At 49.9% G+C, this 24,650-nt stretch overlaps 1 protein-coding gene across 2 annotated transcripts; it reads left to right on the top strand.

Annotated features, from left to right (window-relative positions):
• The first annotated feature begins 954 nt into the window (after window positions 1-954).
• LOC120232918 (antizyme inhibitor 2-like) lies at window positions 955-12,296 on the top strand. Of its 2 annotated transcripts, XM_039233938.1 has the most exons (13): window positions 955-1,092; window positions 1,274-1,353; window positions 1,689-1,817; window positions 1,963-2,146; window positions 3,104-3,277; window positions 3,543-3,715; window positions 4,352-4,486; window positions 5,939-6,104; window positions 6,561-6,708; window positions 9,081-9,181; window positions 9,995-10,212; window positions 10,689-10,748; window positions 11,954-12,296. In XM_039233938.1, the coding sequence occupies exons 4-12, from the start codon at window positions 1,964-1,966 to the stop codon at window positions 10,711-10,713; spliced, it is 1,323 nt and encodes a 440-aa protein (XP_039089869.1). In that variant the 5' UTR covers window positions 955-1,092; window positions 1,274-1,353; window positions 1,689-1,817; window position 1,963; the 3' UTR covers window positions 10,714-10,748; window positions 11,954-12,296. The 2 variants fall into 2 exon arrangements, with proteins under 2 accessions (XP_039089869.1, XP_039089867.1); XM_039233936.1 differs by lacking the exon at window positions 1,689-1,817.
• The last annotated feature ends 12,354 nt before the right edge of the window (window positions 12,297-24,650 follow it).

Below are 24,650 nucleotides of genomic sequence, written 5' to 3'. Positions count from 1 at the left end.
GAACATGTTCCGGGGGCAGGGAGGCCCCCTGCCCGAAGTCTAATAGCATGTCAGAAGCTGAGCTAGAAGGAGGTTCTACCTGAATCAGTCTGGGGAAGGAGCAGCTGGGAGTCTCTGTAAAACCATGGACTTTACCATCTTCTTTGGAATCACACAGCGGAATGCCTCGTCTAGCTATTCCTCCCTCCCACCCACCATCTTACAGGTGGAATTCTTGAGGCCTCTAGAAGTTACAGGATTCACTCCGTGTCCTCTGCAAATCCAGGCTCTACCTGTTGCCCTTCCCAGATTTTTTTACATGTTTATTTTTGAGAGACAGAGCATGAGCAGGGGAGGGACAGAGAGAGAGGGAGACACAGAATCCGAAGCAGGCTCCAGGCTCTGAGCTGTCAGCACAGAGCCCAACACGGGGCCTGAACTCAAGGAACTGCAAGATCGTGACCTGAGCCGATGTCAGATGCTTAAATGACTGAGCCACCCAGGTGCCCCATGACCCTTCCTAGATTTTTAAGCCCCCAGAGCCTGGGGGAGAGGGGATAGGGGTGGGGACATTGGCTCCTGATGGGAAGGGAAAAGGGGTGGGGGGAGACCTCAAACAAGAATAATGTGGGGCAGGGCTGGCCAAGAGGCTTAGCAATAATAGGCTCCTTGCTGGTCTTCCTTCTGAAACCGGAAGAGGAGGCTCTGGGTCACTGCACAGAGGTGAGTGTAAGCCTGCAGGAGAGCTGTTGATCATCCCAGCTGTTGCCCCATCCCAGCTGAGGTGGGGCAGCTCCAAAGTCATGGCTTCAGCCCAGGAGGGTCAGCAGGTGAAATGGCGAGAGCTCAGAAGACCACAGAGGGAGGGTAGGGAGAGGGTGGGGACGGGATGTGCCTGGACACCAGGTGACAGTGACGTAGACAGCGCAACTTCAGTGAGACATTTAAATCTCCGACGGAGAGCAGAGACACGGCCTGAGGAGAGACGAGCTCGTGCTCTGAGGCAGTGGAACCGGCTCGTAAAGGAAGCCCGAGGTCCTGATTCTGCTCCAGGTTAGCTGAGTCATCTGGAGACCTTGAGCACCAGGATTCTCCATCTGTGAAGCACGGACGGTGGGTGACGGGGTTGCCGGGGTCCCTCAACCCTGATCCTTGCTGACGTCCACTTCTAATAGGCATCCGACTTTTCCCCCTGTGTCCGCTATATGGGTGACCCAGAAAGGCTCGTTCTTGGGGCCCTGAGGCTTGGAGGGACAGCCCCTGAGCTCCGTGCTAAGCTCTGATGTTCCTGCAGGTATTTCCCGGAAGCTCGGGACGCCATAGACCCCAGTGCCCTGGGCTGTGCCTCAGGAAGCAGGTCGCGATGGACGCCAAGTAAGTCTGGGTGTGGAGTGGGGACCGTGGTGCAGCCCTAACTGCTGAGTCGGAAGGACCCTGGCTGCAGAGTGCCGTCACTGTGGTCTCAGGGATGCATGGCCAACAGCTGGGGCCAGGGGCTGCTCGAGGGAGCTCAGGTGCCAGTCCTAGCTTGGCCACCGGCTTCTTGGTGACCGTGGGCTACTCTCCTCCCTTCTCTGAGCCTCCTGTCCCTGTGTGTACAATGGGGTTGCTGGACGAGATCATCTCTTGGGCCTCAGCTCTAAATCCCATAATCTGAAGATCTTGAACTCCTCGCTTATCCTTCCTGCGCCTCTGTTTTCTCACCTGAGAATGGGGACATGTGTGTGAAGGAGCCTTGGGGAGGATACCAACCCTCTATTCCATACGCATGGTGTGTGCACCTGGCCTGGGCTTCCACCATGTCTCTGAAGAGACCAGGCCAGCGGCCCATGCTACAGGTGGGAAAATTCACCAGGGCGCCGTGGGGCTCTCTGTGGCTGAATGTGAGGGCCGAGGACTGGCTGGCTTGGGAACTCTGGCCCCTGGGGCTTGCAGGGAGCTGGGAGAAGAGGAGGCCAGGTCCTTAGAGCAAGACTTTTCCAGGATGCCGGGACTGTGCCTGGCGGAGGGAGCTTCTGGAGAGTCGGGCACGAGCACCCACCTTGGGAACCTGAAGGAGAGTGAAGAACCCTCTGGAAGCCTGTGGCCAAAGGAGCTCATCACGCTAGAGCCTGGGGAATCTGCCTGGCAGGTGGTCCTGAAGAAGATTCAGGAGCTCTCTGATTCAGTAAGGAGGGAGAGGGAGGAAGGGGCAGGGGTGAAAGGGAGGGAGGAGCAGAGAGGGGGAGACGCGGTCCCTACTTTGGCGGACAGGAAATAAGACTTTAAGTTTTGTGGTTTAATAGGTCAGTTTACTAGGATTTACTCCAAGCCTCAGTTCTAGTGGGGTTCAGGGAATAGTTTTCTCTGTCACCTTCTCGCACCTTCCATTGCCACATGGAATTTTACCCAGTGCCGGGCTCCCTAGTTGAGGGTTGGAGCCGTTGTGTCCCCGCTTTGATCTACAAAGATGATTGCCCTCATGTCTCCCTGTTTACAATGTTTTTTAATGTTTATCTATTTTTGAGAGAGACAGAGTGTGAGTGGGGGAGGGGCAGAGAGAGAGAGAGGGAGACACAGAATCCAAAGCAGGCTCCAGGCTCTGAGCTGTCAGCACAGAGCCCGACGCGGGGCTTGAACCCATGAGCCGTGAGATCATGACCTGAGCTGAAGTCGGACACTTAACTGACTGAGCCGCCCAGGCGCCCCCATGTCTCCCTGTTTAAAGCATTAGAAGATCTGGGGCCAGGGGGCGCCTGGGTGGCTCAGTCAGTTCCTTGTCCAACTCTTAGTTTCGGCTCAGGTCATGATCTCTTGGTTCATGAGACTGAGCCCTGTGTCGGGCTCTGCACTGACAGTGAGGAGCCTGATGGGGATTCTCTCTCCTTCTCTCTCTCTGTTCCTCCCCCATTCCCTCTCTCTTTCTCAATAAACAAACAAACAAAGAAACAAACAAACAAAAGATCTGGGGTCAAATCCTGTCTTGTACTTGCTCTATGACCTTGAACCAGTGACTTCGTGTTTCTGAGCCCGTTTCCCCATCTCTAAAACGGTGATAACAATAGCACTCACCGCAGAGAGTTACCGTGAAGACGAGGTGAGGCGCCCACGACCCAGCCTCCCTTCCCTCCCCCTGCCCTTCCAGGACCACCGGGACTCCTTCATGGTAGGCAACCTGGGTGTGCTGGCCAGCCGCCATCGGGCCTTCTGCCAGGCCCTGCCGCGGGTATCACCCTTCTACGCGGTCAAGTGCAACAACAGCGCGTGGGTGCTGCGCGTCCTGGCCTCCCTGGGCACCGGCTTCGACTGCGCCAGCCAGGTGAGCCTATGTCCGCTGCTGCCAACAGGCCTGACCCTTGCTGGGGGAGAAGGCCAGCTGCTAGGGACCTCGGGCTGGGGTCTGCGGCACCTCGAACAGTGGCTGACACTTGTCTCTGAAGGAATGAATGAATGAATTATGCATGGTCAGCCTTCCACTGGGCCATGTGCCAGTCAAGGGCAGCCCCTTGTGTTCATGCCCAGGGTTCCTGCCCCCAAGAGTGGAGGGGAGCAGGAAGACCTCCCGACTCTGTCACCCACGCCAGGTGGAGCTGGAGCAGGTGTTGGGCCTGGGCGTGGCCCCTTCACGCATCATCTACGCCAACCCCTGCAAGCCTATCTCCCACATCCAGTACGCTGCCCGCCACGGGGTGCAGCTCCTGACCTTCGACAGTGAGGAGGAGCTGACCAAGGTGGCCCAGCACTACCCAGGGGCCAGGTGAGAGCAGCAGGGCGGGGTGGGGGGGATGCAGGCAGGAGGCGACAGGCAGAGCAAGGGCCAGCCTTCTGGGGCCCCTACCAGGGGAGCTGGGCCTCTGTGACAGATGAAGGTGGTCCCATGGGGTGACCTGGGAGACAGGCTCAAGCAGCAAAGAAGAAGAATTTGAGTCAGTGGGCCCCATGCCTTCCCTGCTACACACCACTGGGAAAACACATTGCGTATGTCTGCATAGACCCTGGGCAGGCCTTAGGAGGTCTAGGGTCGGGGGACTTTATGGAAAAAACACTCACATCAGAGTCAGGGAGACCTGGGCTCACATTTCAGATTCCTTTGCACATGCTGTGTGGTCTTGGGAAAGTTAGCTAACATCTCTGATGCTGCACCATGGAGACCTGCAGAGAAGGTGTAGTTATCATTTTATCGCTTTCCTGCTTTTCCTTGCCTGGGCAAAAGTCTGTAAGTGTTGAGGGTTTTAGTTCTTTGGGACCCCGTGGCTGGACAGTCCAGGGGAACTAGTCAGGGGCGGGTGGAGAAATGGAGAGAGATTGGGTGCAGGGGTGGGTGTGATAAACCATCCAGGCTTCGGGGCTCATGTGTCTAAGAGCCCTTCGCATCTTTCACACCCCCTCCCAGGCTGGTCCTCCGGCTGTGGACCCAGGACAGCGGGAGCATCCTTCCCCTGAGCACCAAGTTCGGGGCAAGACTGGAGGCGTGTGAACATCTGCTCAAGTCCGCCAGGGACCTGGGGTTGGCTGTGGTCGGAACCAGGTGAGAGCGCGGGCTCTGCCTGCCTGTGAAGCACAGCCAGCCTCCTGGGCTGTCGCGCAGGCCCCTGGGCCTCAGAACGCTCTGTTTGTCCTCAGCAAGGGGGCTGGATGTTGTCTGGGACTCCGTGGGGGAGGGGGCAAGCAAGGCACTCGCCTGGGGTGCAAGATTTAAGGGGACGCCAGAGCACTTAGGACTCCAGATAAATAACATTTTAATACAATGTTTTTCAAAAAATGCAACTCCACGATGAGGAAAATATCAAAATTTTGATTTAAACTTAAAATTTCTGTATTTTATCCGTTGTGCCTGTTTTGCACCAATTTTGCTTTTTTTTAATGTTTTTTATTTATTTCTGAGAGAGAGAGAGACAATGTGAGCAGGGGGGGGTCAGAGAGAGAGGGAGACACAGAATCTGAAACAGGCTCCAGGATCTGAGCTGGCTGTCAGCACAGAGCCCGACGCGGGGCTTGAACCCACGAACTGTGAGATCATGACCTGAGCCAAAGTCAGATGCTTAACCGACTGAGCCACCCAGGCGCCCCACCAATTTTGCTTTTAAAAAGTACCGTGGGGCGCCTGGGTGACTCAGTCGGTTAAGCGTTTGACTTTGGCTCAGGTCATGATCTCACGGTTTGTGAGTTCGAGCCCTGTGTGGGGCTCTGTGCTGAGAGCCCAGAGCCTGGAGCCTGCTTCGGATTCTGTGTCTCCCTCTCTCTCTCTGCCCCTCCCCCACTTGTGCCATCTGTGTGTGTGTGTTTCTCTCTCTCAAAAATGAGTACACATTTAAAAAAATTGAAGCGAAATTGAAGCAAAATATTGCATTAAAGGTTATTTAGCTTGCTGGCTTAGTGTTTTGGCACTGCTGTATGTTTTGCCCCCAAGGAGAAGCCCTCGCTTGCCTCACCCCACCCGGCACTGGTGGTCCCCCAACCCACCCTGCTTGTGGGTGCCCCGCGATTTGGGGTTCTGTTCACAGAAGGGGGGCCCTGCAATGCGGGCGCTGGGAGGCAGCATCGAGAAGTGACTCCAGGGCTGTTCCATGCAGTGTGTGTGTCTCAGGGGACACGCACATGTGTGTCCGAGGCTGTGTGTTTCTGGGCCGGTGTGGTCACACTTGTCTTCGTGTGTGTCCCTTGTTGGTGTTTCTGAAGGTCCCTTTTCATTTTTTTTTTTAATGTTTATTTTTGAGTGAGAGAGAGAAGCAGAGCGTGAACAGGGGAGGGGCAGAGAGAGAGAGGGAGGGAGACACAGATTCGGAAGCAGGCTGCAGGCTCTGAGCAGTCAGCACAGAGCCCGACGTGAGGCTCCAACTCAAGATCCATGTGATTACGACCTGAGCCCAAGTCGGACGCTCAACTGACCGAGCCGCCCAGATGCCCCTGACTGCCGTCTTCTTACTGACTCTTGTGTTTCCATGCATGTTTCTCCACGTGTCGTTTGACACGTGTGTAGCTTCCACGTGGGCTCGAACTGCCAGACGCCCCACAGCTTCATGGAGGCCATCGCTGACTGCCGGCACGTATTTGAGATGGGCCGTGCGCTTGGGCATGACATGAGCCTCCTGGACATCGGAGGGGGCTTCCCCGGAGAGGAAGGCTGTGAGCCTAAGTTTGAGGAGGTCAGTTTGTGTGCGGGGGGAGTTCTTGGAACTGAGTCACATGCATGCACGTAGCTGACATTTGTCTTTGTTGACGAAGCCACGATCTTACATGCCTGGTCTGTATGCACGTACAAGCATGTGGGTGTCTAGCTCCATTTTAGACGTGTTAGTTCCTATCCCTGGGTAAGCTGTGGTCAGGTAGAAGTTCACTATCTCCTGATCCAGGACACAGTCCATCTTTGCTGACCATGTATTGACTGCAGTGGTTCCAAATTCAGACAGAGTGCTAGAGCCTATGCACTTGCTGTGTGTCCTTGGACAAGTCATGTCCCCTCTTTGGGCCACCATTTCTGTTTCCTCGCTGGTGAAGTGGGGATGATACCACTTCCCACAGTGCTGTTATGGGAAGGAAGGGGAATGATGCAGGTCCCCACATCAGGGACCGGTCAGATTAGGGTCCCTCTGTCCCTGTAGATGGCGAGAGTGATCAATGACGCCCTGGCCCAGGACTTCCCCGAGGGGAGTGGCGTTGAGATCATCGCGGAGCCTGGACGCTTCTACGCGGAATCTGTCTGCACGGCCGCCGTCAATATCATCGCCAAGAAAGCTGTGCTGGAGGCCGGTGCGTGGGCCAGCACTGGGTGGGGAGGGCACTGTCCTGGTGTCCCCAGGCCCTGGGGAAGAGGACGGACAGAGGGCCTGGGCTCCACCCCTCGTGCCTAATGGGTATAGGAATGAACCTGTTGATATCGCTGCTGTGTCATATTCTCAAACGGACTGGGAGGTAAAGAGTCAAGACCAAGCCTTCATTCTTCCTGAGCAGCCAGTGAATGTAGTTGTGTTTGTGGGGGCGGAGTCACACCGGCCACAGCTCAGGAGGTCACAGACACCACTGTGCCGCTGTTGTGCGTCTAAAACTCTGAGCACGTGCTTTCTAACAGGTGCAGATTCTTATAACGAAAAATATACCGAGTAAAGACAAACTCTTGTTTATTTATGTATTTCTAAGAGAAGGAGGGACAGAGTGAGCAAGTGGGGGAGGGACAGAAAGTGAGGGGGAGAGAGAGAGAGTCCCAAGAAGGCTCCGACGCAGGGCTCGAACCCACAAACCATGAGCTCATGACCTAACCCCCAAATCAAGAGTCTGAAGCTTAATTGACTGAGTCGCCCGGACGCCCTACGGAGTAAAACCGAATTCTTACAAGTATAGGAAGGCGATGTTGTCGCTGTCGTGGCCTGAAGGTTAAGGGTGACATCTACTGGAGTGATGGGAAACGTTTTTGCAATTGAGGCAGACCACCAGGGGAGAATTATTTGATTGTTATTTTTGGAGCAGGAGTGGGGTGGGGTGGCTGTTCTCAGTGCTCACAAAGTGAGCTAACCAGAAACTCAATTTCATGACAAGATAGAGAATATGAGTAGAACTCACCTACTCTTTATTCTGTGGCTTTGTAATAACTGACATATAAACACTTATAAATCCCTTTAATCTCCTCCCTTATCCTTGTGGCATAGGACAGGCCCACACCTTCTAATCCCAAGGCACTTCGGGCAACTGATTTCGCTTTCTCACAAAGCGTCTCATTAAAGAATATTCTGATAGGCAGCACACGGTCTGAGCCATCGTTTAACAAAAGTCCAAGTAATAAGTATTTGGGGCTTATTACTCTTATTACCACAATAATGACAGCTGCTGATGAAGTATCTATTATATATGAAATCCATAGTTTGTCTCATTTCTGCTCAACAATCCTCTGGGGGTAGTTTGGGGGGGGGGGGTCGTGCCCGTGTTACAGGTGAAAACACTGAGGCTCAGGGAGAGGAAGTGATTTATGTACTCAGCACAGCTAGTTAGCGGTGCAGCCGGGCCAAGCAGAGCTGAGCTCTCGGCCTCACGGATGTCATGACTAACTGGCTTAGGGATAACTGCACTGTGGTCATGAGAGACAGGATCAGTGACGGCAGGGGAGAGAGGGGAGAGGATGGGTTAACTAACAGCAGGGAGAAGATGGTGTGGAGAAGACAAGGCGGGGGGGACCGATATTCAGAAAAATGTGGGCATCTAAGTGGTAGCTGGCACGCCCCAAATGTTAACAGAGATCAGTGTACGCGGGGCGCCTGGTGGCTCAGTCAGTTAAGCAATGGACTCTTGGTTTTGGCTCACGTCATGATCTCACGGTTCGGGAGTTTGAGCCCCGCATCCGACTCTGTGATGACAGTGCGGAGCCCGCTTGGGAGTCTGTCTCTCCCTCTCTCTGCCCCTCCCCCTCCTCACTATCTCAAAACAAATTAAAAAATTAAAAAAACGGAGACAGTGTACAATCCTGAGTTTAGGTTCAAGAAAGTAATATTCTGCAGACAGACTAAGTGGCTGGGAAGAAACTCGCTTGGTAGTAGGTCATGTCCAACAGATCTCGGGGTCATGGATGACCTCAGCTCAGTAGACATGGGAGTGTGACAGCCACTACATGTGCTTACTTCAGCAACATCAATAGAGGCAGAGCATTTAGGTGGAGGGAGGTAAGAATCGTGCTCCACTTTGTGACTGTCAGTCAGGCACTCGTTCTAATGTATCTGAGGTTTATTTTAATCAGGTAACACAAGACAGGCAGACAAGGAAATAACCGTGCCGAAGGAAGAAAGCTTTAAGTCACAGAAGTAGGAGACTCGGCATGCCTCGCAGGGCCACGGGGGATGGGCCAGGTTGGGGCAGGAGCAGAAGAAGCAAGCAAACTCGGGGTGAGAGCCTCCAGTGTGGTTTTGGAGGGAAGGAATGGGTGAGGTGGGTAAGCTGGCTCGGCAGAGCGGGGGCAGCGGGAGCCCAGAAGACAGGCCTCTGCCGTGCATGGGCTCAGGAGGACCCCTGAAACAGAGAATAGGAGTTACCCAGCAGGGGGCAGCGGATCTGGGCCCCCCCCCAGGGTGCTGCGCTCAGGTGTTGTGTGCGGGTAGGCCAGCCGAGCACACCACCATCCTGCCCTTCCTCCCTCCCAGGAGGCCGCCAGAAACTGCTGTACTATCTCAACGATGGCCACTATGGCATCTTTCGCATCTTCCTCAGGGAGCCTGTCCCCAGGGTGCCCATTGTGGTGAAGGTAAGGGTGTGGCTTTGGCACTCCTGGATGCTAAAGCTACTAAGTCCAGCCCCCAGTCCTGAGAGGCAAGGGGTCCTGGCAGCGGGGGCTGGGGGTGGCGGGTAGTAAAGGAGCTCAGACTCTCTGTGGTTTGCACATCGTCATTCCACGTGCATGTACGAGGACACACGGGTGCCTGGGTGTATCTGCATGCGTGATTCTGTACGGGTGCATCTCTGTGTGCGCGCTGATTTGTGCTTGTGCAGGGAGACAGGTGCCGGGAGATGTATGCAGGGAGGCGGGTGCAAGTGCATGTGTCTGTTTCGCTATGTGCGTCTCCAGGTGCATCTCTCTACATGCACGCGCTTGTGTTTCCAGAATCCTTGAATGTTGGCAGTGCAGGAGGCTTAGGAAGGAGAGATTCTCATGCTTTGCTCCTCATGAAATCACCTGGGAAGCTTTACAAGACCCCAGTGCCCAGGCGATGACCTGGGCCGCTGAAATCAGAATTCCACATGGGTTGGGACCCTGGCGTCAGTCCTTTGTTAAAACTCCCCAGGTGATCCCAATGAGTGATTATTGAATAAAGTGTCCCCATCTGTGAATTGGCAGCGCTGGACTGTGCTCGCATCTGTTAATTGGCAGAGCTGGATGGTGTCGCTAGCGTGCAAACGGCATGAAGGCAGGGGTGGTCATTACGGGTGGCTCACTGTGTCCCTGCGGGCGCCTGCCTGCTGGGGCCCCGGGGGCAGGTCCTGCCAGTCCTGAGGAGCTGGCTGGGGGATCCGGATGGGGTTATTCCTTCTCTGAGCCCCTACCCTTTGCTCCCTGCAGGAGTTTTCCTCGGAGCCGCCCCTCTTCCCCTGCACCCTGTACGGTCCCACCTGCGATGCCTTTGACAAGCTCTTCCAAGAGGACGTGCAGCTGCCGGAGCTGGATGTGGGCGACTGGCTTGTCTTCCCCTCCATGGGCGCTTACACAACCACCATAAGCTCCGTCTTCAATGGCTATCTGCCCGCTTCTCCCTCCTATGCCATGGAGCCCGAGCTCAGGTGTCTGGAGGGGACAAGAAGGGATCTCAGCAGGGTCTGAGCTTGGCAAGGGGAGCTTGTGGCTAAGCTCTGGGGCCCTAAGCCCAAGAAATACCCTCCTCCTCCCCACTGGCCCCAGGAAAGCCCAAATGGTCTGATTTTTGACACTGGCCTCTGCCTTTGGCACTGACCCTGTCGCAGCCTCTCCCCCCAGGTAGGTGGAAGGTAGTCCAGCTGGGTGGCTCCGACAGCTCTGATGTGTACACGCCTTTGAGGGCAGGATCAAGCAGCCCTGGGGGCCCCAGTTGACCCTCAGCCCCATGGTCAGGGCCTCACTCTGCTCCGTTTGTGACTGCTCCCTGGTTTTCTTCCCTAATGGCTTCCGGCTCCCTGGCAGCCTCTGCCATAGGGTCCCCTCTCTGTCCACCCTAGAGTTCACCCCCCGAGGTGCAGAGGGGGCTCTAGAACCTTCCTTTACTGGTACAATCTTTCCACAGGAGCCTGCTGGGGACGGCACCTTAGGCTGGGAGGTGGCGGTGGATGTGCTCCAGACGCCGGTACGCCCACGCGGGGACACATGGGTTGGGGGTTGGGGGCCACCACGGGGGACCAGAAGATTGGGTGCTTCTGAAGTGATGAGGCAACTTTCCAGGTTCAAAATTCTTTATCTCCTGAAGTGGACCTGATGTCTAGGCTGGCTCCTCAGGCAGCCGCCCCCCCCCCGCCCCCCCCCCCCCCCCCCAGACCCTGGTCCTGGCAAGGGGGCTGAGAGCCGTGCGCCTTTACAACAAGTGGCCCCAGAGGCTATGTCCTGGTGGGAGGCAGCCTGCACTGACCGGTACCTTGAGATCTTACCCCCTTCCTTGCATTCAGTTAGCGAGTCCTGTGTTATTCCAGAGAGTTCTGTAGCAGCTACAGGTACCCACTCTGGTGGTGAGAGCACTGACTTTGCAGTGCTCAGACGGGCCTGGAGTGAAGTCAGGCTCCCCCACAGTGGAGATTGTTGGCAGTGCCTCAGTTTCCCCATCTGTGTAGAGAGGATAATATTAGTATCCTCCCTCCAGGGCTATTGAGAGGAGGAGGTCAAATAATGCAAATCACTAAGGAAGGTTAGTGCATGCCCAGGACCCCGCCTCTGGCTGCCCCTGGTCCTGGACGGCCCAAAGGTCAGGGTGTCCTCAGGGAGCATGCGTAGTGCCTGGCCACCAGCTAAGGGGCCAGCCAGGTAGTGTCTCAGACCCGGCCTCAACCTCAGAAACCCCCAGGTCGGGAGGTTAGACACACAAGGTAGAAGTACAACCAGGTCCAAAACGGGGTGGAAGCTACGTGTGCCCCCCAGGCACGCCAGGGCTTTAAAAACAGGATTTCGGGGGCGCCGGGGTGGCTCAGTCGGCTGAGCATCCGACTTCGGTTCAGGTCACGATCTCACGGTTTGTGGGTTCGAGCCCCGCGTCGGGCTCTGTGCTGACAGCTTGATCAGAGCCTGGAGCCGGTTTCAGATTCTGTGTCTCCCTCTCTCTCTGACCCTCCCCTGTTCACACTGTCTCTCTCTCTCTCTCAAAAATGAATAAAACATTGAGAATTAAAAAAAAAAAAACACGATTTGGGGGCATTCTGAGCTCAAAACAAAAATGAGTCATACAGGGAAGGAGTTGGCAGAGGTGAGGGTGGGGACGCGTCAGAGTGACCGGCCACATCCCTTCAGCATGTGAAGGCCTGGAGGCCAAAGCCACTCACCTCCTGTGTCCTGTGTCCCTTTTAGGCTTCTGCCGATGAGACGTTCTCTGGTCTCCAACCTCTGTTATGGTCCTCCCGTCCCCAGAGTCTTCCTGCCGCCTCCTCAGCTCAGCCAACACCAGAGAAGTCTCCCAGCACCTTGGAATAAAGAGACTCGTCCCCCAGATTTGTGAGAATGGCCAGGCTCCAGATGCCGCCCTGGGGGAAGCCAGAGGGCTCAGACGGCCTTCAGCCAGCCTGTTCCCAACTCTTCTCCTCCCGGTGCCTGAAAACTGGGGGTGGAAACCTCCACCGCAACCCCCTCAGAGGTGTCTGGAAGCACAAACAGGAGTGGGCTTTAGGGGAAACAAAGTTTTATTCAGATGCAAGAAATGGTGTGTTTTGCATTGTGTCCTTGTGTTTTAACCTTGAGGTTATCCATCCATTCATCTGTCCATCCACTGATCCATCTTTCCATCCATCTACCCACCCACCCACCTATCCATCCACTCAGCAGAAATCTGAGAGCCCAGACACAGGTAACACACAAGGAGATGCTGGGCAAGCACCCACGCTCACGGAGTGCGCCTTCCCTTTGGGAAAAGAGACGGCGCACACAGGCGTACAATACATCACAGAATATAGTGGACGCAATAAGCACCGTGAGGAATAATAAAGCAGAGCCAGAGGATAGTGAATGAAGGGAGATGTGCTGTTTTAGGTGGAAGGACCGAGAGAGGCCAGCGTGAGGGGTGGCGTGGGAGCAGAGACCAAGGGCAGCGAGCGAGGGGCCGGGTGGTACCTGGGTCAGAAGCGTCCCAGGCATTGCAAACTGCAGGTCCAAGGCCAGGGATGGAGACTATTAAAAAAAAAAAAAAATGAAAAAAAGGCAAGGGGATGCATGTGGGTGAGCGGAGTGAGTGAGGGGAGGTGCCAGGAGAGGAGGGAGAGGCGGAGGGCTCAGGGTTGATCGGTCAGGCCTCATGCTAAGGCAGGGCTTTGACTTTGTTCCGAGCCGGAGGGCAGGCCCTGGAGGGTTTGAGCAGGTGCATGCAGCGGGCATGCAGAGAGAAACGCAGGGGTCTCTTGCCAGCTTGGGGAAATGACCGGTGGTCACGGTGCTGGTAGTGAGAAGCGGCCAGGGCAGGGCAGGGTGGACAGGTCATGTCACGGAATCTGCTGAGGGGCCAGCTGGGGTACCCGGGGCAAGGGGAGGAGTCAAGGACGACTTCCGAGCTGCGGGTATGGGGACAGGGACCCTGGGGAGGAGCAGCAGGTGAGTAGGGGTTATAATCTGAGAACTCGGCTTTGAGGAGTCAAGGTGGAGAGGTCTCTTCAACCTTGAGAGGGAGTCACACACGGGTATCTGGTCAGGATCATGGCTCCGGACAGGGGATGCAAAGGTGGGTGGCCCAGGCTCTGGGTGGACTAGACATCCCAGGGGCTTCCCGGGCCAACCAGGAAGTGCACGTAGCTGGAGAAGACGCAAGGCACATTTCAACTGTCAAGTACTGCCCAGAGGTGGGTGAGGGGGGTTGGGAAGGGGAGGTCACTGGTGCTCTTTACCAGAGGCCTCCGGTGAGAGAGAGTAATCGGAAGGTGGTGGAAGTGAGGGCCAGAGAGGATGGGTGGAGGGGGTTAGGGAGGGCGCCGATTCCAGGGAGTCCAGCTGGACCCGGGCAGCGGAGTACAGGAGGGGGGCTCCTCCCATCAGGAGGCTTCAGATGAGACATGTTCCAGCTGGTGGGGACAATGAGATGCAGAAGAGAAGAGACAGGCACCAACAGGGACCCTTGCGTGGGTGGGTGGGAGTGAGTGGGGGGCGAGCCTCCAGCGCCCTGGGTGGGAGCTCAGGCATCACATCCCAGCTGACAGAAGGCAGGGCGCACCGCGGGGTCCCTGGGAGAAGGTGGCGTTCTCTTCTGACTGGTTATCTTTTCTCAGAGACAAGGTCCCAGGCTGGGGTGGGGGGCGGGGGGAGGAGGAAGGGGTCTTGGTGTTCAGAGGAGAGGGCTAGCCATGGGGAAGTCGCAAGAGCGAAGAGTGAATGGGCAGCGAAATGGGGCCGGATTGCCAGCACAGGGGCCACCGAGGTTTGCGGGCGTCGATCTGCAGCGAGGCCGCCATTCGGTGTGTTTTGTCTCCGTCCCCGACCCGCCGCGTGGCTGCGGGTGCGCGCTGGAGGGCTCTGCGGTCCAGGCGCCTCTTAGCCTGGCTGTCCCCAAAGCCCCTGCCGTCCTCAAAGCCCTTTCGCGACCCCACACGCCGTCCTTCCATGGACAGATCTGCTGGAGACTCATTCACAAGGACCCCCTCTCCCCCGCCTTCAGAGAAGCGAACGCACCTGGGCACCCAGCGTTAAGCAGCAAAGCTGGGATTCGAATTCACACGCAGGGTCGATGTTCTCCCTTCAGGGCAGCAGGGACGTGTTTAAGAAAGTCATGCGTCCCAGATGGTGGGGAAAACCCCAAAAAACAACCTGGGCAGTTGGGGGATGTGCCTCAGGTGTCCTGTGCCTTGGTAGGACTAAGGTTTTGTACCGTTCAACTGTAGTGACTTGCTGCCTCCCACTGGCTGATTTTGGTATTGCATCCAGACTGCAGGTGCCCAGGATTTGCTTAGCCTGCTAAGGGTTCACCGCTGGGACCCAACCACGCCTTATTGAAGGGATTTGATGGGGCTTCTCACACACACACACACACACCCGTTTTGATACGTGAGAAAATGGAAGCCAAGAGAGGTGTCTTTAAAATTCCGTCTGTACTTCTGGACTCCATCGGCTCGGGTGTTCATTCATTCAGTAAGCATTCATGGAACACCTACTCGGTACCAATTAGTTTTAGGCATAGGATTCAGCAGGAAACAAGGCAGGAGACAGCATTGCTCTCACGGAGCTGCCCTTTGGGGGTTGGGGGGAGGGGGACAGATAGTAAACAAGCAAATGGGTGCTGTGGAGGAATTGAAAGAGAGAGTGGCTGGAGAGGGTGCTCGGGAGATGCCATTTGAGGAGAGACCTGATGGCCAAGAAGGTTGGGAAAGACACTCCAGAAAGAGGGAACAGCACTGCAAAGGCCCTGAGGCTCTGCAAGATTTGGGCAGGGTCCAGACCCTGTGGAGCCCAGTGACACCCCAGCCCATGGCCATCCGTGGAGACATGCAGCGGCCAGAGCAGAACGTGGTTGACCTGCTCTCAGCGAGTCCGCAGCCTCCCTCCGCCCCACCTTAATCACGCAGCTGGCTGTCCTCCAAGGTCCTCCTCTCTTGGCTTGTGTGACACCAACCTCCAGGGGCAGGAAAAGCCAGGATTATTCTCCCGTTACGATTAAGGCTTAATATTCAAACTTGAGTTGTTTCTGGTTTGGAGGAACTCACTGGTCGGTCAAAAGCTAGAGTAGGAAATGCTGGAATGTGGCGTCAAAGGTCAAGGTCCACATTTCTGGGACCTGGGATGCAGGAGAGAACCTGAAGCAATGTATTCCATTCTGTTCGTGGCTGTCGCCAGGTTGTAAGTGTGTGTTTGTGACCCTGTCTGTGGCCAGTGGTGAGCCACTCTTGCAAATGTGTGAAATGGTGTTTACAATGAATGTAAGTTTCTATACATAGTATGAGTATGCCTTCTTCAAAATCTGTGAGTGGAGTTCCAAGAAATAATAAATGTTGGAAGCAAAATAAGTCCCTAAAGTGGCAATTTCGACATGTAACTTGAATACTCCCCAGTCATGTTAGCTGGTATTTCCCAGTGTTTGAATATTTGCTATAAGCTATCGTTCTTTGTAAAGCAAAATATTTCATCATTTAAAAGGAAAGTTTTATGAAGCAATGTGTATCCTAATATCCAAAGTGAAGATATGTATGGACACACATTTAATTCATCCAGCCTCAATGCAAGATGAAACAAGCATTTCCACTCCTGAAATACTTATCATAAAAACAAAGCCCAAAAGCAATTAATGCTTTACATGTTCTAAATTTTCATTTTACTTTTTTTTTAAATTTTTTTAATGTTTTTTATTTATTTCTAGGAGAGAGAGGGAGAGAGAGAGAGAGAGAGAGAGAGAGAGAGACAGCGTGAGCAGGGGAGGGTCAGAGAGAGAGGGAGTCACAGACTGAAACAGGCTCCAGGCTCTGAGCTGGCAGTCAGCACAGAGCCCGACGCGGGGCTCAAACCCACGAACCGCGAGATCATGACCTAAGCGAAAGTCGGACGCTTAACCGACTAAGCCACCCAGGCGCCCCTTCATTTTACTTTTAAATAGTAAACATTCATGATATTATATTCTATCTTAAAAATAATTTCTATTTGGCATTTGCTTTGGGTTACTGTTCTGCTTTTTATTTTATTGTATTGCTTTAGACATTTTTTAATGCTTCTTATTTTAAGAGAAAGAGAGAGAGAGCACATGAATTGGGGTAGAGGCAGAGAGAGAGGAGAGAAAAAGAGAGAGAGAGAGAGAGAGAGAGAGAGATTGAGAGAGAGAATCCCAAGCAGGCTCCATGTTGTCAGCACAGAACCTGATGAAGGGCTTGATCTCATGAACCATGAGATCATGACGTGAGCCAAAATTAGGAGTTGAATGCTCATTGGAGTGAGCCACCCAGACGCCCTGAGCTCTTTTTCTTAATAAGATCTACATTCTTCTTTTTTTTTAAGTTTATTTATTTATTTTGAGAGTGAGAACAAGTGGAGAAGGGGCAGAGAGAGAGTAAGAGAGAAGATATCAAGCAGGCTCCACACTGTCAGCTCAGAACTCAATCCCATGAACCATGAGATCATGACTTGAGCCGAAATCAAGAGTTGCCTAAGCAACGGAGCCACCCAGGTGCCCCAATGTTTCCCTGTCTAATGTGTTCTATTATCAAATGTCTATATAAGGTAGAGATCATTTTTGCATTTTTTTGAAATATATCATCTTGTCATAGTATATGGTCTGATTATAATAATAAACTATGCATTTGTTATTATAATTTTAACACAGATAACCTATGAAACATTTGTTATAACCTTCTTACAGAAAGATGTTCACAGTTTTTATTATTATGGCCAATCATTATTTTTTTCCAAAACACATAAAGTGTTAGGAAAAACATGGCATACTGTGTGATTTAAGGAATTTCACAAAATTTCCTGGGATTCTGATATCTCATACCCAAACCCCAAAGAGCCGTATCTGTTGGGGATTTGGAAATGTTTTCTGAAGCTCTACATCTCTTGACTCTGCATGCCACCCTGTTGCAAAGCCACTGCTCTAATGGCCAGACCTTCATCATCTCCCTGCCCTTATGAGTCAGTCCCCAGGCTCCTCTAACCGTCCCTCCACAGCCCTCAGAGAGATCTTTCTAAAGTGAAAATGGACTGTCATTTCTTTAAACCCTTCCCCGGATCCCCGCACAGTCACCAGTGTTTCTCAAAATGCATCTGCGGGTGACTACATAAAAACATCTGGGAGTTTCTTAAATGTGGCGGTTGGTGGAGCCTCGTTCAGGCAAGCCGAATCAGAACTTCTGGGGGCCGAGGGAATCTCTGCACATTTATCACGTCTTCTGGATGGCTTCTCAATAAGCGTTTTATTTATGGTTACATACAACACAAATATAGGAAGCCACATGAAACAGATGTACCAATTAATGAACCATAATAAAGCAAACACCTATTGGAAGGCAAAACCTTGTCTCTCACCCCAGACACTCTCCACATGATCTTGATCTTTCCCCCCACCCCCCACCATTCCCCTACCAAGGGCAACCACCATTCTGACCTTTGTTGGAATGTTCTTAAGTTTCAAACTGAATGCCTCTCATTGATACAGGACTATTTCAGTTTTGTATTTCTTTCTGCATTAGTTTTGCTAAATTGTGTATTTGGAAGAATTTGTCCATTTTATGTCAGCTGTTGAATCTATTGACATGAAGTAGTTATACTTCCTTAGTATCTTTTTATGTGTAGGATCTGGAGTGGTGTTCCCTTTTGCATCCTGATATTGGTAATATTTGCCATTTTCTCTTTTCATTCTTGCTAGCAGAATGAGGAACGAACTTTTACAAAATATGTATTTATTGAAGTAATCTCTACACACAACATGGGGCTCAAACTCCTGTCTCCAAGATCAAGAGTCACTTGCTTTATGGACTGAGCCAGCCAGGCACCCCCACAGAACCAACTTTGACTTTTTCTTCGTCTATATTATCGGTTTTCCATTTCTTAATTATTTTTCTCTACTTAGTCTGGGTTTAATTTTCTCTCCTTTTTTTAGCCTTTTCATTGATTTTCAGCTTTTTTCTTTCCTAATATGAGCATTTAAGCCTATAGATTTCCTTGTAAGCACTGCTTTAGCTGTATCCCATACATTTTGATGCATTTTGTCTTTTTGTCCTTACTCTCATTCAGCTCAACACTTTTCTAATTTCTCTTCCTATTTCCTCTTTAATGTATAGTTGTCTATTGTTTAATCTCCAAACATTTGGTGAGTTTTTAAAAGCATCTCTCTTTTATGGTTTTCTAGTTTGATGGAATTTTGATCAGAAACATAATCTGTATGATTTCACTCCTTTGAAATTTGTTGAGACTTACTGTGTATGATTCGGAATAGGGTTGTTTGGGGCAAATCATTCATATGAACTTGAAAATCATGTGTATTCTGCACGTATATTCTATATGTGTCAATCGAATTTAGTTGGTTAACCACTTTGCTTAAATCTTCTATATCCTTACGAAATTTTGTTTGACTTTCTAAGAAAAAGATGTTAAAATTTTCACTTGTGCTGGTGCACTTGTCTATTTCTCCTTTTAGTTTCTCTGTGTTAGTTGATTTATGTATTTTTAATTTATGTATTGTTAAGCTGTGTCATTTTGTGCATACAAATTTAGGACTGTTACATTTTCCTGTTAAATTGATCTTTCATTATCATAAAACATCCCTCTTTATTGCTAGTAATACTTCTTGTCTTAAGCCTATTTTATCTGACATAATATAGTGACACTAGCCTTTTAAAATCAAAATTAAGGGGTGCCTAGGTGGCTCAGTCAGTTAAATGTTCAACTTGGGTTTGGCTCAGGTCATGATCTCACAGTTCATGGGTTTGAGCCCCATGTCAGGCTCTGTGCTGACAGCATGAAGCCTGCTTGGGATTCTCTCTCTCCCTCTCTTTCTCTCTCTCTCTGTCTCTCTCAAAATAAATAAATAAGCTTAAAGCTTTTTAAATTAGATTAAATTAAAACTTCAATGGTATATCTTTGGGGGGCACCTAGGTGGCTCAGTTGGTCACGCTTCTGACTCTTGATTTTGGCTCAGGTCATGATCTCACAGTTTCTTAAGTTCAAACCCCACCTCAGGCTCTGTGATGTTAGCTTGGAGATTCTTGAAATTCTCCCCGTCTCTCTGCCCCTCCCCTCTCCAACTCTCTCTGTCTCTCTCAAAATAAATAAATAAACTTAAGAGAAAAATTAAAATGGTATATCTTTTTTCATCATTTAGTTTCACCTTTCTATGTTTATATATTTAAGTATGTTTCTTATAAATGAAATACAATTCAGCTTTTGAAAAATCAATTCTTTTTTTTAAGATAATCTTTATTTTATTTAATGTTTATTTTTGAGAGAGAGAGAGAGAGAGAGAGAGCTGAGGAGGGACAGAGACAGAGAGAGACAGAGGATCCAAAGCAGGCTTTGTGCGGGGCCCAATGAGGGGTTCAAACTCACAAACCACAAGATCATGACCTGATCTGAAGTAGGTCTCTTAACTGACTGAGCCACCCATGCACCCCTGAAAACTCAGTTCCAATGATATCTGTCTTTTGGTCACTCTGTTTAAACTGTACACATTGAATATAATTACTGATATAGTTGGCTTTAAGTCTACTATTTGTTTTCTATCTCATCTGCTCTTTGTTCATCTTTTTTCTCCATTACTTTCTTCTTTGGGGTAATTAATTCATTTTTATTATTCCATTCTTTCCTTTTATTAGATTCTAGTTATACATTTTTGCAAAATGCTTTTGGTGTTTACTCTGGAAGTTTAAAACCGCATCTGTGACCTATTACAATATGTTTTATTCAGTTCAGGCTGCGGTAACAACATACCATAACCTAGTGGGTTAAACAACAGAAATTCATTTCTCCCAGTGCTGGGGGCTGGGAACCAAGATCAGTACACTGGCACGTTTGGGCTCCGGTGAGAGCCCTTGGTCGCAGATGGCCATCTTCTCGCTGTGTTCCCATATGGTGGAGACAGGAAGCAAGCTCTATCACATCTCTTCTTCTTTTTTTTTTTTTTTTTAATATTTTTTATTTATTTCTAGGAGAGAGAGAGAGACAGCGTGAGCAGGGGAGGGTCAGAGAGAGAGGGAGTCACAGACTGAAACAGGCTCCAGGCTCTGAGCAGGCAGTCAGCACAGAGCCTGACGCGGGGCTCGAACCCACGAACCGCGAGATCATGACCTAAGCAAAAGTCGGACGCTTAACCGACTAAGCCACCCAGGCGCCCCTCACATCTCTTCTTACAAGGACACTAATCATGTCATGAGGACTCTACTCCTGCCACCTGGTTACTTCCCAAAGCCCCATCTTCATGTACCCTCCCATGGGGATTAGAGTTTCAACGTATGAATGGAGAGAGAATACAAGCATTCAGTACATATCACAGAATTACAGATGTCTTATAGTAGTAAATTAATACATTAACCACTGTTTTAAACTGTTAAAGAAATTTAGAATGGTTCGACTCTATATACAGCCTTCTATCCTTTGTGCTTTTATTGTATATTTCACTTCTATACATGCTATTAACCCTGTAAGATATCTATATTATTGTTTTGGAGCCAATTATTTTATTTTCTCTTATTTATTTATTTATTTATTTTGAGAGAGAGAAAGAGAGCTCAAGCACGGGAGGGGCAGAGAGTGAGGGAGAGACAGAATGCCAAGCAGGCTCCGAACCATCAGTGCAGAGCCCAATGGGGGCTCGAACTCACAAACCGTGATATTGTGACCTGAGCTGAGATCAAGAGTCAGATGCTTAACTGACTGAGCCACTCAGCACCCCTATAGCCAATTATTTTAGGTTTACCCACATATTTGTGCTTTTTTAGTTTTAGTTTAGTTTTGTTTTAAGATTTATCTATTTATTTTGAGAAAGAGAGAGAGAAAGCACGAGTGGGGAAGGGGCAGAGGGAGAGAGGGAGAGAGAGAATCTTAAACAGGCTCTATGCCCAGCACTCCATCTCATAACCCTGAGACCATGACCTGAGCTGAAATCAAGAGTCGGGTGCTTAACCGACTGAGCCACCCAGGCACCCCCTGCCTTTTTGTTTGTTTTTTTCTGTGTTTCAGCTTGGCGAACTGTCTTCAAGTTTGCTAATGCCATCTTTTGTCTTGCTTTACTCTGTCTTCTGTTAAACATATCTAATAAGTTCTTAATTTCAGGATTGTATTTCTCTGTGTTAAAATATCTGATTATTTTTAAAAGTATCTTCCACTTCTTTATCGACAATCTCTATTTTTATCCACTTTGCCAATCTTTTCTTTTAGGCTTTTTAACATATTCTCAAAGATATTTTATTTTATTAAAAATCTTTTAACGTTTATTTACTTTTGAGAGAGAGAGACAGATTGTGAATGGGCAAGGGGCAGTGAGAGGGGGACACAGAATCGGAAGCAGTCTCCAGACTCCAAGCTGTCAGCACAGAGCCCGATGTGGGGCTCGAATCCATGAACCACGAGATCATGACCTGAGCTGCAGTCAGACGCTCAACCAACTGAGCCATCCAGGTGCCCCTATCAAAGATATTTTAAAGTTCTTGTCTACTAACTCCAATATGTGGATCATCGTGGTTCTGACACTATTGTCTATTTTTTGTCTTGATTACTAGTCACGTTTTCCTGCTTCTTTTTATGTCTAGTGGTCTCTAATACATGACACTGTTCAAATTATAAATTACCCCAATACAATGAGTGTGCAGTGATATCTTAGAATGGTCTTTATTTTGCATTTCTCTGATGACTAGTGAGGTTGAGTACTTTTTCATGTTTATTGGTCGTTTGGATTTCATCTTTTGTAAAGTGCCTGTTTAGGTATTTTAATCATCATTTGATGAGGTTGTATTTTTCTTATTGATCTGCAGGTGTATATAAATTGACGTATGTTCCTGAGGACTTGACTCATTTCTCATTATACAGTTGTCTTCTTTACTCCTGATCGTTCTTGTCTTAAAGTTCCCTTTGTCTGATATTAATAAATATATATTTTTCATTAGTAGACCTCATCCAGAGGAGACTTCTGCTTCCTTCACCTAATTTGGAAATCATACTGTATTTACGTTTCATTGGTTATCTCACAGGTTATAAGCTGCACACTTCACTTGTTCAAGTCTACAGTTAATCAACATAATTACTCCAAAAATCTCACAATAATTTAATTACATTTACCCACCTCCTGACCTATTTATCATTTTGCCATGTATTTTAATTCTATAATGTTTTCTGTTTTAGATGTCACAAGAGGTGCCTGGGTGGCTCAGTCAGTGAAGCATCCGACTCTCGATTTCTGCTTAGGTCATGATCTCACGGTAGGTGAGTTCTAGCCCCATGCTGTCAGCGCGGAACCTGCTTGGGGTTCTTTTTCTCCCTTTTTCTCTCTACCCACCCCCTGTGCTTTCTCTGCCTTCTCACTTTCTCTCTCTCAAAAGAAATAAACATTTTTAAAAATGTTAAAAATTTAGGAGGGCACTTTGGGGATGAGCACTGAGTGTTATGTAAAAACTAATTTGACAATAAACTATTTGTAAAAAAAAAAATGTTAAAAATTTAAAAGTTAAAAAAATAAATGTCACAAGACATTATCATTGTTGTACACACTTGCCATTTCATTACTGTTCATTCTTTCTGGCATTTTTTGATCTTGTATTTGGGCTCTTTTTCTTTCTACCTGACGTCCGCCTGTGGCATACTTTTTCACTTTCTCTTTGTCTGAAAACGTCTTAATTGTTCTTGAAGGGTTTTTTCTCTGGGTATGGAATTCTAGGCTGGCTCTTGTTTTCTTTTAACATATTGAAAATAAGCCTTCTATCGCCTTCCCTCTTCCACTGTTGCTCTTGAAAAGTCACCTCTACCTTGGTCCTTTAAAAGATAATGTATCTTTTTTTTTCCCTTGGCAGCTTTTTAGATGTTATCTTTACCTTTGGTATTCTGCTGTCCTACCATAATATTTTAGGCGTAAACATGTTTTTGAATTAATCGATGCTTTTAGAGCAGTTTTACAGCAAAATTAAATGAAAGGCACAAAGAGTTTTCCCACATTTTCCCTTCCTTCTGCCTCCACACACAGCCTCCGCCACCATCGGCATGTCCTTGGTTGTAGAGCATCTGTTACCGTGAATCAACACTGATGCCCCATTATCAATCCAAGTCCATAGTTTATATTAGGGCTCACTCTGTATTCTGCATTCTCTGGGTTTTGACAAGTGTATGATGACATGCATACAATATGATAGTGTCATACAAAACGATTTCGTGGCCCTAAAATTTCCGTGTTCTGCCTACCCATCTTCCCCCTGGCGACCATTGATAATTTTACTGTCTTCATGGTTTTGCCTTTGCATAGCATCATATAGTCGGAATAATACAGTATACAGCCTTTCCAGGGGTACATTTTTAAAGATCCCAATCCTGCTTGGGATTTGTTGGGCTTTTGGAATCTTACCAAGTCCAATGCTCTCTGCTCCCTGGACTCTTAACTTGGTTTCTCCATATGTAAGAAGAAGTCAGGCCACATGGCCGCTGAGGGCCTATAGGACTTAGACGTCCTCAGACCAGAATTTCATGGTTTCCCAAACCTCTGAGGTGCCACCCAGCTTCCTTCCGATCCTCCCTTCCCAGATTTCCCTCTGCCTCCACGGGGCCCCTGAGGCCCGTCAATGAGAATTCCCAGATCTGCCGCAAGGGGGCAGCAGCATGCAGAGATTGCTCAGGTTCTGAGGGAGGGCAGAGCAAAGGGCTCCTTTCTCCTCCGAGGTCTTTGTCTCTCACTCTGGGAGTAAAGGGAAAGTGAGTTAGCCTGGGATTCAAGGACCCAGGTCCCTTCTGCTTCAGTTCATTTATCAAACGCTGGCTGATGCATGGTGATAAGCCATACCCTGTCCTTACCCTTGAGGACCCCATGGTTCACTAAATCCTCTGCATCCTAGACCTCAGGCTGATTTTCCCACCTCCCTGCGGTGCCAGGCCCGCACCCCCACCCCCATCGCTGCCATTACATTTTCCCTCCTTAAGGCTCAGGTCAGAGGCCAGCTCCTCCCTGGAGCATCCCACACACTCCCGTCAGAATCCCCCTCCTCCTCCCCTGCGTCCTTAGCCATATTCTGTATCTGAGTTCTGTTCAGGCAACGTGCTTGTCTCACTCTCCAGACTGGAAGCTCTTCAGGCGAGGCAGGGTCCCCCTTAACTCTGGGTGTCCTGGGTCAACCTTAGGACACAGTGAGTGCTGGAGGGAGGGAAGTGAGAAGCTCTTCCGGCTGGAATTTCTGGCAGAGCTAAGGGACTCAGCGCCCAGCATCTAGAGGACTCCCCAATCCCCAAGCCCTTTGGTGTCCAGCTTTGTACTCACTGCTGAGGAAATGACAAGAGAACCTTCCAGTTCCAGGAACCAGTGAATTAAAAAATGAAACCATAAAAGCACCAGAAGAAAATATAGGAGGGTTTTATGATTGATTTTATAGTTAGAAAGAACTTTCTTTCCTTCTTTCTTTTTTAA

This window comes from Hyaena hyaena, unplaced genomic scaffold, assembly GCF_003009895.1.
Source record: "Hyaena hyaena isolate Hyena2069 unplaced genomic scaffold, ASM300989v1 scaffold_3, whole genome shotgun sequence".
Classification (NCBI taxonomy): Eukaryota; Metazoa; Chordata; class Mammalia; order Carnivora; family Hyaenidae; genus Hyaena; species Hyaena hyaena.
This window is presented reverse-complemented; position numbering and strand designations above follow the sequence as displayed.